The 14,004-nt window shown below is 41.9% G+C and overlaps 1 protein-coding gene across 1 annotated transcript in view; it reads right to left on the bottom strand.

The window, feature by feature from the left end:
• The window catches only part of RIOK1 (RIO kinase 1), a 22,946-nt gene extending 9,205 nt beyond the window's left edge, over nt 1-13,741 (bottom strand). The window contains exons 1-11 of the mRNA XM_029914319.1: nt 13,588-13,741; nt 12,161-12,251; nt 11,081-11,150; nt 9,103-9,145; nt 8,227-8,319; nt 6,655-6,767; nt 6,441-6,521; nt 3,440-3,526; nt 2,619-2,756; nt 2,051-2,154; nt 1,255-1,361 (exon numbers count right to left, since the gene is read on the bottom strand). Coding sequence (XP_029770179.1) covers nt 1,255-1,361; nt 2,051-2,154; nt 2,619-2,756; nt 3,440-3,526; nt 6,441-6,521; nt 6,655-6,767; nt 8,227-8,319; nt 9,103-9,145; nt 11,081-11,150; nt 12,161-12,215 — 891 coding nt within the window. The 5' untranslated portion in view covers nt 12,216-12,251; nt 13,588-13,741. The remainder of the gene's footprint in view (nt 1-1,254; nt 1,362-2,050; nt 2,155-2,618; nt 2,757-3,439; nt 3,527-6,440; nt 6,522-6,654; nt 6,768-8,226; nt 8,320-9,102; nt 9,146-11,080; nt 11,151-12,160; nt 12,252-13,587) is intronic.
• Between the last annotated feature and the right edge of the window lie 263 nt (nt 13,742-14,004).

Below are 14,004 nucleotides of genomic sequence, written 5' to 3'. Positions count from 1 at the left end.
CCATTCGCTGGGAAACTGTTCTCTCCTGCTCATGTAAAACACTCCAGCTTTTCATACCACAATGCCTTTAGTGACACCTAATGGTGATGAACATTTCTGCATGGCACACCCACTTAAATCCCACTCCTAGCTACTGATCTACTTAATGAGAGCAAAAAAAACTTTCCCTCCACTGCCGCCAATTCAAACACAGAGTCAAATTATGGCTGTCCCTACACCAGTGTGGGATAACAGGGCACAGGGAGCCTCTGTCTGTTGCTCATGCTCTCACACAGGAGGTTGCCTACACCCCCCAGATGCAGAGAGTTGCTGCTATTGCTGCCAGCAGCACTGAATAGCCGGAGGAGCACGCGTGAGCAAGATGGGAGTATTGTAGCCACAGTCCTACTCCCTCCAGTCCAGTGCTCTGGTGAGTACCCAAAACCTGTGCATGCCATACAAGCGTTTATGGGCTGCTTGGAAGCACTTGCCCCCTACCCAGCATTCCAGGTTGGGGCAGGAATAATGTCTCCTGACACCACATTCCCAACATGGCTGAGGTCAGGATACAGGAGTCTTAATTTGATCCTTCACTATCTTTGTTGCTTTGACTACCTGAGCTGGGATTTACCGCAACAGCTAATTGGTAAAGGAGAACCCAACGTGGCTGCTGGGGCTGATGAAACAGCGAAGGGACTGCTAGAGCTAGGGGGCTGGAAAATGATCATCTATTCACTAGCATCCCAAGGGGCAACAACTGAACCCCAGCTGAATTTACACCCACCCCTGCTTGAGTCAGAACAAGACTAAACAGACAGAGGGAAGGGGAAGAGAGCAATGGTGAGTAACAGACCAGCCTGAAGCATTCCAGGTGTGGGGCCTAGAGCCAGCATACCCCCCCTCCTCCTAGAATAGGCAGGTTCCTTTCACCTACTGGACTAATGAGCATTTAGCTGGTGATGCTGGGTATTTTAAGGTGGAGCGAAAGCCTCCCTCATTCCACTCAAACCCATTTACCCCCAAGTCCGCCTCACTCATCCCGCTCATACGGCCCACCCCACACAAACATGGCGGGGAGGTGTGGATAAGTTCCCACAGCTTACATGTATTAATGTTAAAACATTTCTATATTTTTTTTAAGTTGCTGTCTCATTATATAATGCACAATATTTACTGCAGAAGCATAGTTATGGGATAAATGGGATAGATGAGCTTGAACCAGATCTTATTTTACTCCTTAAATCTTCCTACATAAGCAGGAACTTCAAGTCTGACCTTTGAGAGATAAGCATCCAAGTTGTCGCTTGTGATAGAAGGATCTGTAATAAACTCAAAGAGCTCTCTGACAGTCATCACCGCAACACCATACTTCCAGAAAAAGTCTGTCCGGAAGCAGGGAAAAAAAAACAAAGTTAGTGTGATTCAAGTTCACTTTATGCTTCTACACCATCAAAGTGATGGTAAATACAGAATAATGGCTCTATGAATTGGGGAAATTCCCTACAAGGTTTGCAGAATCCCACTGGGTGTGGTTATCAGAAAACTCTTAGTCACCCAAAGCTCAAGTTGCCCATCTTTCAGATACAACAAATGCTGAATGAAGCATGCAAATTCAAAGCCCAATCCCCGCTTCCTATTGAAGTTAAGGGCAAAAGTCAAATAGACTTCAGTGAAAGCCAAATGCGACCAGGAAACAAGTGAAAAGCAGGAGGGTGGAAGGGAAGGCTTCATAAAGGATCAAGCAGTTGCAGTATATTGAGATTAAACTTTGTAGATGTCAAACAGTGAAATCTGCAGAAATTGTGTGAACTCTGCTTTCCGTAGGCTAGCCTAAAACATAAGCTCACACGTAATTGAATTTGTGTGACATACTCTACCTTGGCTGTACTTTGCATAGCATAGTTTGTTGGTTTCCTAACGAAACTTATACACATTCTAAGATGATGCGCATTTTAACGAAATCCATCCTGTTCTACATACAATGTTAGTTTGAAGAATACAAGGAAGTACACAGTTAATCTTCCTAGAGGAATGACCTATTAGAAGAGGAGTTGAACTACTGCCCACTCACCATTGATATTGGCACAGTCCTTCCGCAGGAATTCTAATGCATGTGGGTGGTCATGCTCCACCGACTGAGACACATCAATGATGTACACCTCTCCACTGTGGTATCTGGAGGTGCAGCAAGGGAAAAGCAGAAAAATTTTAAATCCCACCATTTGAAAAAATGGTTCAAGTTTTGGGGGCCTGACACTAAAGTTTTGCTATGGACACGTTCCATATAATAGTTGTTTTCAGTTATACTATTGCACGTTATTTGAGAGAACAATCCTGGTGAACACAAAAAGCAATTTTAGAACAATGAATTAAAATAGCTTACTTGTTTATTCATCAGCCGATAAAAAAAAACTCCCTGAATAACCTATTCAGGGAAGTATTTTGCAAGCTAAATTATCTGAGATAGATTTGGGATGAAATCTGTATAATAATCAGGTAAATTACAAAGCAGAGCTGAAAGGAAGATACTGCCCTCCCATAGGAGCGTATTAGTACTGCACAGCTCTACATATTATGAGAGAAACCACCAATACCTACATTTTAAATGTTAAAATACAGAGCAAGGTTTAAAAACATACAGCATATTAAATTCGCTGAGATCTGCATGAACAAGTTTGGCGTCCTGATACATTCTTCTCATGTACTGTATGATCTGTAGATACAACTCCCGGGCTTTTGAGTCAGATAACTGAGCATTTTTCAATAGAGGAGCAGGCCTTGGATTTAAAAAAACAAAAACAAAAAAAAACAGAATAAATTCTCCCGTTTTACACCAGCTGTATAGTCCCTTCACCACAATACTTGATCCATTTTAATTCAGTAAATGGAAAGACCTCCGTGATTTACTCAAACACTTGGCCAGCTCCACAGCTAATATAAATATTCATCGCTTCACTGCAGAAAGTGGAACTACAACGTTTTACACCAGCTGAAGAACTAGACCACAACGTTATATTAAATATTTACATTACAAATGCTGAGTTAACATTTGTGTGCACCACTAATGAACTTTCCAACTAAAGGATTAACACATCACGACCTGAGCTTTGAAGTTTATTTTACATTTCTAGAACATAGAATCCTCACCATCCATATTCTATGAAGTATAAAGAGGCCCACGCAGATCCAGTTACAGAACTGGGGCCTTAATTTCTAGCTAATGCAGAGTATTTGCTCATGCCTTGCATGGATAAGGCTTTGGATTCAGGCAGACCCTGCACCACAGGAGCTGGGAGGTATCTTGATACTTTACATCTCATTTATACACCAGAGCAATGTACTCAATTAATCACCAGCCTATGCCATAAACTAAGCAAATTCAACAGATTTTTTTTTTTAATTCACCTTTGTTCAAGCCTATCAATAAAGAAGTTCTCATTGATTTTCTGAGGATACTTACATGTCATCTTTACCAATAAAACTCATGACAAGTACATGACTTCTTAGCATAATTGGCTCTGGGCAAGGTATTTGTGCTGTATTCAACCTGTAACATTACAACAAAAAACCCATAACTACCTATTAAAAACAAATGCAATCTATATTACTTATAATTTGTATTAGAGTAGTGCCGAGGGGCACCAATTAAGTTTGGAACCCCTCTGTTGTAGGTGCTGTACAGAGTAACAGACAGTCCCTATCCCAAAGGGCTTACATTCTAAATATACAAAGGGAAGTATCATTATCCCCATTTTACAGATGGGAAATGGACACACAGAGAGAAGGTCTAAGGTTGGACAGGAAGTCTGTGGCAAACCTGAAAAGTGAACCCACACCTCCTGAGTCCCAGTCTGGTGTCTTAATCATAAGACCATAAATCAGACCTTCTAACAGTCCTGGGTTTTGCGGGACTGTTGCGCTTTGACCCCCTAAGCCCCTTGTCCAGGTTGAAGGGCAGTTTGCCCTGGCCCACCGTTTGAGAGGGCCTCCAAACTGAGTAGCGCTGAGTCCTGCATTAGCCACTTGGAATGTGAAAAGGTATGCCACAAGCGTCCAGTGTTGTCCACACTGTGGCAATGCACGCTATGGGGCTGTGATTTCTGAAGCGCACGATCATATTGCACACTAATTGGTCCGTATAGACTAAAAGTTCCATAGCACACTTTAAAAACACAGCTACATTAAAGCACAGTGGAGAACTTTTAGTGTGCACTAGCAGACTCTACCTGGACCAATTAGTGTGCAACACATTGGTGTGCTTTAGAAATCACACCCCTGCAGTGCACTGCTACACCCTGTAGATATACCCTTATACATATTTTGTTAAACTAAATTGCCCCATATATCCCACTATCCAGCTGCATCAGCCAGTCTGTCTCTCTGTTGCTGACCAAGTGTTTCATCCTTATCCTACGCTGCCCTCCCCAGACAGATGCCTCCATTAGCAACAATTGGTCACGAGTTGTTGACATCGTTGTGATTTTTCTCCCCACAAAAAGATTAAATAATAAAAGATTCCTTGAGATGGTGCCTGTGTAACTGATACTCTGCAAAGGCAATTGTCTCCCCTGTCCCAGGTGTCCTTTGCAGCTCCACTCTCTTCCCTGATGGAAGGGAGGGGATGTTAGAAGGGTCTGTGCAGTGGGGACCAACTTTACCCTGCAATAAAATGGCATTAACACTGCCCATTAGCAGAAAGCAATGTGCCCATCAGTCAGTGTTCTACCATGGAGCGTGATGGGGTCAGGTCAGCACACAGGTCACAGTGTTTCAACAGGGAATAAATAATACTTTGCCCTTCTGGCTCCCCATCTACATGGGGAAAACTGACCATGTTCTAACATCATTTTCAATGCTGGTTTTGGGACATAAGGGGATCCGTTCCCCCACCCAGGATCTGGGACACAGCAGCTGTTTGAGAGGGCAAGGAATGAGGAGGACTCCTGTACCCAGCTGAGAATGCAGAGCGCATGGAATCGAATGGCAGAGCTGGGGCTTGGGCAGAAAGAGGAGGAAGGACCCCAAGGGAACACACCAAGTAGTGCAAGGAAGGAGGACCCCAAGAGACTATGCCATGGAATCATGACAAGGAGGAAGAGGGGACTTTTAGAGGAAGAAGGATCAGCATGCAGGAAGAGCCTTACGATTATTCCCTGTCATGGCTGTCACAGGTTGAGAGAGGGGATAATAAAGCTCCCTTGTGTGTGTGTTGGAAGGCTGTCTCCTGTGGGTTGTTCCCCAGTCCTGGGAGATACCTTGGTGCAGTGGCTGGGATTCTCTCCTGTTTCACTCCTGAAACAGACAACACTAAAGACTCCCACCCTCTATCGCCGCTTTGTGAGTGACACTATGGGTCATGGGGGATTATATGGGAGATCAGGTTCCAAACATCTTGGCCCTCCATAACTCAGGACAGGATCTGAGGCAGATTAAAATCAGAACCCACCTTTTGTGCCTGCGGGGCATCTGGGACTAGCAGGAGCTCAACAGAACAACTACCAGCAAATGATCCACCCCCTGTTAGCACCGGTTTATTGGCTAGCTCTCTAGCTTGCCCGATTCCCTCCTCCCCTGAGACCCCACTACACATGCACAAACCACTGATCCTAGTGGAAGGAGGCCACAACGTCGTCTCTCCTCGAGTTCCAGCAGCTTTCACTCTGTGCAGGTGTGGAAATGCTGGAGATTTAGATCTATGTCCCTCATCGCCAGGGTTTTTCAAAAATGCGTGAGTTAGGAGAACAAGGCCTATTGAAAGTGAATGACTTGTGCTCCTAACTCACTTAGACACTTTTGAAAATCCCACACTAAATCTAGTGGGAAGACACTGGGTCTGTAAAAGGAAGAAGTGACTGATGCCTCCCCGGAGAGGGCAGGGTGCCAGAATCACTCAAAAGAGTAATTGTTTGACCCTTGCTGGAGAATCACCCTTGACACTGACAATATCTCCTATGATCACTTTGTTTCTCACCCTACTATTCTGGGGAAGGTTTTAATCAAACAGGGATAGCTCAGTGGTTTGAGCATTGGCCTGCTAAACCCAGGGTTGTGAGTTCAATCCTTAAGGGGGCCATTTAGGGATCTGGGGCAAAAATCTGTCTGGGGATTGATCCTGCTTTGAGCAAGGGGGTTGGACTAGATGACCTCCTGAGGTCCCGTCCAACCCTGATATTCTATGAATTATGGGACATGATGAACACCCAGATTCCCTGGCTCACAGGCAGTCTGGTTTCTGCTCTATTTATGGGACAGATGCTGGTCTTCATTGATGTCAACATGGTGATGAACAATATCCATGCTGATTCTTTTGAGGCCTGACCCAAAACCCATTAAAACCAACAGGAGTCTTTCCGTTCACCTTCACAGGCTTTGGATCAGACCCTTAAATACATGAGCTGCATTCCCACCAGCAATGGAATGCACAAGTCACATCTGCACCAAAGTTAAATATAAAAAATCACCTTATTAAATTCCTCATCTCTTTTTCTGCCCATGTCTTCACCATTTTCCGCGGGTTTCCTTTACAATATCCATGACGAAATCTTAAAAACAAGCACACCACAGAGACAAACATTTATAGAATATCTGTGACAAAAATTAAGAACAATCTGTAGGTAAACGCACTGTTAGCCCTGGAGAGGTTTGCTGTCATTAAAGAAAAGAACTCCAACTCACCTAAATTCCCCACTCACATACTTATCCCGATCTTTAAACATCAAAATAGAGGTTTTATAAATCTTTATTGCTCTGTTCTCTCCATTCACTGTACTAGCATGATAGACATTAGCCTATAAGTGAGAAAGTAAGAGAAACAATATTAACGTCCTGGGAATAGTTTAAGTATTGAGAAGTTTGCTCATGTATCAAATACTGTCAAGAACACCATTTTTTAGGAGAGAAATTAAACCTTGGGCTTTGTCACAGGGTGGCTGCCCCTTTAAAGGAAAATGGGTCTGAATCCCACCTGTGACACAGCTAACTCTCCTTCGCAGAGGGGTGAAGGAATCAGGCCTCTGGTGTAGATAAGGGAGAGACTTTGGGTAAGGCAGAGATCTGAGCCTGCGCAGTTGCAGAAAGCAAGAACGCTCCTGCTGGAAACCCTGAGACAGCAGGGGAAGGTTGTTTGCACGCTTCCTGGTGGTATGTCCTGGCCTCCAAGCCCTGGAGAAAGGTGGGAAAACTGCACTCCAGCAGAAATGCCCTGGAGGAAGGACTGTTAAGATGGTTTTGTTCTGAGTTACACTTGTTTTGACAGACTTTATTGCCAGTCCAGATAGAACTAAATGAGTATAATCAGGGGCAAGGGAGGGAGGGAGGGAGAGAGAGAGAGAGAGAGACTATTGGAAACTGTATGAGGACTTAATAAATTGGACCTCAGAAGGGGAACCTTGTTTTTGAATATCTTGGACTGTGTGGAATTTTTTAAGGAGCCCTCAGAAGAGGGAAACTGAGGCACGGGTGCTGCAGGGACATCCCAAGATATAAGGTGGTGGCAATGCTGTTACAGGCCTCAATCCTAGAGACCCCTGGACTCAACAAGGGTGCCCCACTGAAGTCAACAGGATTTTGCATGGGCCCAGGGATCCAACCACAGGGAATAGTTTGCAGGATTGGGATCTAAAACCATACAAAGATGTTAGCATATGTATAAAGCTCTAAAATGCGTACATGCAGTAGATGTTCATTACAGATAACTAGAGAGGAGCCTGATCCAAAGAGGTGCCATGCACCCTCAATTCTTACTGACGCTCTGCACTCCTGAGAGTGATCACATTGACGTCAACGGAACTATCTGAATGAGTGAGGACTACACATATGATAAGCAGGGGTCTGCAGGGTCAGATCTTCAGAGCCAAATACTGGTTCCACTGAAGTCAATGGCGTTTTGCCTGTTACTTCAATGAGACCAGCCTTTGGCTGTAAGAGTGAAACTAGCCTCTGTGCCGAGGGCCAGCATGAGGCCTATGTACCACTCGAGTCCTCATGACCACTTATGGGGTAAGTGGAATTTAAATGGTGCTCCATATTTTGATTAATAAACAGAGTTCAGTAGCTTCACTATTGATATGGGATAAAATTCAAAGTAACAGATGTCTCACTTTACAGTAAATAAATTAACTTCTTGACAAACACAAGAAAATTAATTTAATGCCAGAGATAAGTATTTTACTATTTCCCTTTCAGCACAGTCAATTTCCTTTCAGTTTGCAAAGAAGACTGTAGCATGCCAGTTGGAATGAAACTCACTTCTTTTCCTGTGCTGATGCAGCCATTTATCTCTGATATGACACCTCTAGTTAGCATCTTGAACAGGATCATTCGTGTTCTTGGATCCAATACCTCATGGGAAATTGGGGAGGGGGGGAGGAAATAAGCAAAATCACTTTATCCAGTTTACTGAAAATATTATTAAACTAATCCATCTTGAATTGAAGAACTCACAGAACCACAGCATCTTAGTGGACCAAGCCATTCAAAATTCTATCTGGATAGTGCTCTATTTCTTCTATAATTTTGGAATTATCTTTAAAATATTAGGGAAAAATGTGTTTGTGACTTGTATGCAACTCCTAATCAGTGATTTATAATATTTGACATGCATCCTTAGGCTAATGCTAATAGAGGAGTGATTTCCCATCCACAATACCAAGAAAAAAAGTGCATTAGAATACAGCTACCCTAAAATGTGCCAGGCATTCATAAGAGCACATGGTGGTCCTTGTGGTACACAGGCCTTTAATGTATCATACTAGGTTTAGAAGCAAAAATGTGTGGATTAAAAAAAAAAAAATTGGACCATTTAGTCTTTTCCATGGAAAATTCCACTTCTGAGTAAAGCTAAGATGAAATTCTATGCCTATCAACAAAATCCCAGTTGAATACAACAGCAAATCATAATACTAAGCACCACAATGTTGTCCAAACCAGCTGTGAAAGTAGACACAATTTTTATAAAGCAGTCTTGTTCAGAAAGACAAGAAAAACCTGGGGTGAAACCCTGACCCCACTGAAGTCAATGAGTGTTTTGCCATTGACGCCAACGAAGCTAGGATTTTACCTCTGGTTATTGATTCAAATGAAAATAAGCCTTTTAACAAACAGTTTGATATATATAAGACTTACCTGTTCCACTGTTGCTCTGTCAGATTTATCTTTGACTCGATACCTAGTGGAAATTAAAATATAACAGCATGACATGATCTACTCAGGAGAAATACCCATAGCTCCACCAATAATTTTTCCAGAATGATTGCTCAAGAAGAAAATTAGGCAAGGAAGGGAGAGAAAAGAGGAAGCATCATTACATTAAAATGGGATTCCTTTGCTGCCAAAGTACCGCCAGCATTTTCTGCCTTATTGGCTAATCCCACAGCCATTTAAATGATTAGATTTGCCACTGACTTCAAAAAAAGCAGGATCAAGACCTGGCAATGATTTTAGTGACTGGCTCTGCAAATCATCCCATTTTATGGGGAAAATTTGAATTCCAAAATTTGCACTGTAAGAATTATAAACAAAAGAAATAGTATTTTTCAATTCACCTCATACAAGTACTATAATGCAATCTCTTTGTCGTGAAAGTGCAACTTACAAATGTAGATTTTTTGTTGTTGTTACATAACTGCATTAAAAACAAAATAGTGTAAAACTTCAGAGCCTACAAGTCGACTCAGTCCTACTTCTTGTTCAGCCAATTGCTAAGGCAAACAAGTTTGTTTACATGTACAGGAGATAATGCTGCTCTCTTCTTATTTACAGTGTCACCAGAAAGTGAGAACAGGCATTTGGCATGGCACTTTTTTAGCTGGCATTGCAAGGTATTTACGTGCCAGATATGCTAAACATTCGTATGCTCCTTCATGCTTCGGCCACCATTCCAAAGGACATGCTTACGTGCTGATGACTCTCATTAAAAAAAAATGCATCAATTAAATTTGTGACTGAACTCCTTGGGAGAGAATTGTATGTCCTCTGCTCTGTTTTACCTGCATTCTGCCATATATTTCATATTATAGCAGTCTCGGATGATGACCCAGCATATGTTGTTCATTGTAAGAACACTTTCACTGCAGATTTGACAAAACGCAAAGAAGGTACCAATGTGAGATTTCGAAAGATAGCTGCAGCACTCGACCCAAGGTTTAAGAATCTGAAAGTGCCGTCCAAAATCGGAGAGGGACGAGGTGTAGAGCATTCTTTCAGACATCTTAAAAGAGCAACACTGCGATGTGGAAACTACAGAACCCGAATCACCAAAAAAGAAAATCAACTTCCTGCTGGTGGCATCTGACTCAGATGATGAAAATGAACATGCGTTGGTCCACACTGATTTGGATTGTTATCGAGGAGAACCCGTCATCAGAATGGACGCATGTCCCCAGGAATGGTGGTTGAAGCATAAAGGGACATATGAATCTTTAGCGCATCTAGCATGTAAATATCTTGCGATGCCAGCTACAACAGTGCCATGAGAATGCCTGTTCTCACTTTCAGGTGACATTGTAAACAAGAAGCGGGCAGCATTATCTCATGCAAATGTAAACAAATTTGTTTGTCTGAGTGATTGGCTGAACAAGAAGTAGGACCGAGTGGACTTGCAGGCTCTAAAATTTTACATTCTTTTATTTTTGAATGCAGTTTTTTTGTACATAATTCTATATTTGTAAGTTCAACTTTCATGATAAAGAGATTGTACTACAGTACTTGTATTAGGTGAATTGAAAAATACTATTTCTTTTGGTTTTTTTACAGTGCAAATACTTGTAATCAAAAATAAATATAAAGTGAGCACTGTACACTTTGTATTCTGTGTTGTAATTGAAATCAATATATTTAAAAATGTAGAAAACATCCAAAAATATTTAAATAAATGGTATTCTATTGTTTAACAGTTTGATTAATTGCACAATTAATCGTGATTAATTTTTTAAATCCTTTGACAGCCCTATCCAAAATACAAACAGCACACAGAACATTTACATTCTCTAATTTCTAGTTTATTCAGCATCACAGATCAAGTTGCAGCTCATAGCAGAAAACAATTTGAGGGTATTAGAGTTTTCAATAAATAAACAGAAATACAGCCACCCAAAGTACTTACATATCTGCTTCCTTTTGCCTAGACTTTTCTGTGACTTTGTTTATAACAGAGTCAGCAAGATTTAACCTATCTGAAAAATACATTTAAAAAAAAAAAAAAAAAGAAGTGAAGATCAAAGAGGTTTTCCACACACAAAACTGCAGCTACAGTTCTGCTGCCAATAGACACAGACATATCACACATCACACACATTCAAGGCACATAAAGAAATACTTGTAACAAGATGATCAGGTTTTCAAAACATATGCACTAGCAGCATGAGTTAACTTAGCATTCTCCTCTATGGGTCTGAGACCCACTCCAGGATTATAGAAGAGCAACAGGGGCTACTGCCCTGAAGATGAGACAGTGCCTAGAGATGCTGTCCTTCAGATGGGAGTTAAACAGAAGTCTCTCTGCCCTTCTCTCAAGGAACTTAAAAAATCCCATGCCATTTTGCAAACAGAGTAAGCAATAGCCCTCAGTGTCCAAGCCAATATTCCCTCAATAACACTAATTCTGATGTTTAAGGTAGCATGTGACTTAATGCCAAGTATACTGCTGCTGTTTGTGTCTATAAATCACTGCCCTACTCATCATTTTGGAAATCTTTTGGTATGAAAGATACTAGACAAAATCACTGTATCCCAGTATAAATTTGCTATCACAAGATACCATGGTATGTTACACAGCAACTTCACTGCATACTGACTATACAGAATATTGTAGAACCAAAAAAGCTGAGGTGCTGCAGCTTTGAGAGTGATCAGATGATGGTCTGATGGACAGCTGAGTCCCTCCCTCCCAGCCAATCAGATTGTTTCTGGGGTGAAATTACAGAAGAATTATTTTGTGTAATCAGAAGGAGGCAGAGGGAAGAGAGACTGACAGCTCTCTGGGGAGGAGGAGACTCCAGGAATGGTATCTAAAGACAAACATGATGTCTGAAGGTGACATCCAATATTAACCCTTTTAACTGTTTAGTAACAGCTGGCTAGTTATAATGCCTAAAAGCTCTAGCTCAATGTAATTAGAATTAGTCACTGAATGTCACCAAGGTGTACCTATTACCATAAAAGAGGACGATAGGATTATACTTACCTAGATTAATTTTATGCTCAAATTTTCTTAGGGCCTTGTCTGTAGGAGTGGACATTTTTGCTGAATTGCAACTAGGGGTCTGTCTATTTGCCTGAAACAAAGGATTTGTTACATAATTTGCCTTCCCTAAGTAGTCCTTCTAAATACACACAGTACCTTGGGGGGGGGGAATCAATTTATCTAGTTTGATCTGCTCGTGTCTCTAAACACCTGTACAAGCTTATCTGCATTTAGAAAATCAGAATTTGTCAGGGTACGGACATAACTTAGAACTGGAAATGATTTCAGTTCAGAGAAAACAAAAAACATATGTGGGTTCAAAATCCTATTAGCGAAGAGCTCAAGGAGAAGGTGCTTGTTAATCAGGGGATTGACTGTCACTCAGTCAACTAGCATGTTTTAGCTCCCAAGAGGGAACAAGAACACCAGTGATGGGGAAAACAAGGAGAGAAAACACCAAGAGAGAGATGGGGAGAAAAACTGAGAAGGGAAAGAATCAGAGCAAAAAGAGAGAACAAAGAAGGGGCATGCATGGCTTGCCAAAAAGGCATCAGTTCCCCTAGGTACTCTTCTCCAGACCCAATCAATGTCTGCCCCAGCCAGATCCCCATCATAAGCCCCTAAATAGCACACACCACACATAACTCCCTTCTCCCCAGGTCTCCTTCCGAAGCCCATAAGGCAGAAATAGGTAGCCCAGGAAATATGTTTTGTGCCAGCCACAACATTTTGTAACTGCTCCCCTTCAGTTTCCCAAAGACACTCTGATGTCCCTATGTCAAAGAGAAAAGGAGAAATGTTCTCCTTCCGCTGCCCAAGCTGAGAGCATAGTGAAAGGTAAATTAGTTTTCAAATTCTGTGGGTTAATTATTTAAGCTAGTAATTCAGACAAGATTTCTAACCTGATAGAGTCCCCTCTAAATCCATTCACCTTTGGTGTTTTTCATGGGTTTAGTTGCCTCCTTTACTAATGATATAAAATGTATGCTTGCCCTCACACTCCCCAGTCACAGCAAGCATGTTGTCTCACAAACTGGTGAGAAGGAAAAGACAGAAACCCAGGAATATAGAGGGAGGATATTGAAAAGGAGGACATCGCAGTGATATCAGGGTGGGGAGATAGGTTGAGACCCCAAAGGAATGGAACAGAGTTGCAGCCACAGGCAAGACCGAGCAATAGGAGTTGAGGAAGGAGAACCACCGGGGCATGGGAAGAGGGTGGCATTGGTTAGGGGGTACATGGTGTGTGTGTATGTGTGAGAGGAGGAGAGATATGAGGCATGAGGATGCTCCTAAGCTGAGAGTGCAGTGAGAAGTCCCAACTTGAATTTATGGTTGGGGTCACATTCACATATCATTGTGTCCTGCTTTAGTCCCTTTTGCTATTAGAAACTCTGAAAAGTGTCCTGGAAGTGTCATTAATGTACCTGTGGGTTGCAGCCTCCAGCTGCAGTATGATGCTTGGTGAGTCTTCCAACTGAATCATCCCAGTCCCACTCTTCATCCTCATCATCGTCGTCGTCATATTCAATTTCATCAGTGTCCACTTCCTCAGACAAACATGACTGCTGATGTTTAACTGTTACCTCCTCCTGTTTAACTGTTTCCGTGCCCTGGGCCAATTCACTTTAAAAAAAAAAAAAAATCTATATAAATAAACCCCATATATAAATAAATAAACCCCGTACAGAATCATTGTGAAATTAATGTACAGTAATCCAGAAGAATGAAATAGCAAGGGTACCTCTCTGTTCAATATTTTATTATTTCACTTGCCCTGAAGAGCTCTTCTGCATGGTGGCTCACTTTTACTATAGCACTTTTAAGTATCTTCTTCCTTTGTT

The sequence above is a fragment of the Terrapene carolina genome, unplaced genomic scaffold (genome assembly GCF_002925995.2).
Source record: "Terrapene carolina triunguis isolate 2854851 unplaced genomic scaffold, T_m_triunguis-2.0 Scaffold58, whole genome shotgun sequence".
Taxonomy (NCBI): Eukaryota; Metazoa; Chordata; order Testudines; family Emydidae; genus Terrapene; species Terrapene triunguis.
This window is presented reverse-complemented; position numbering and strand designations above follow the sequence as displayed.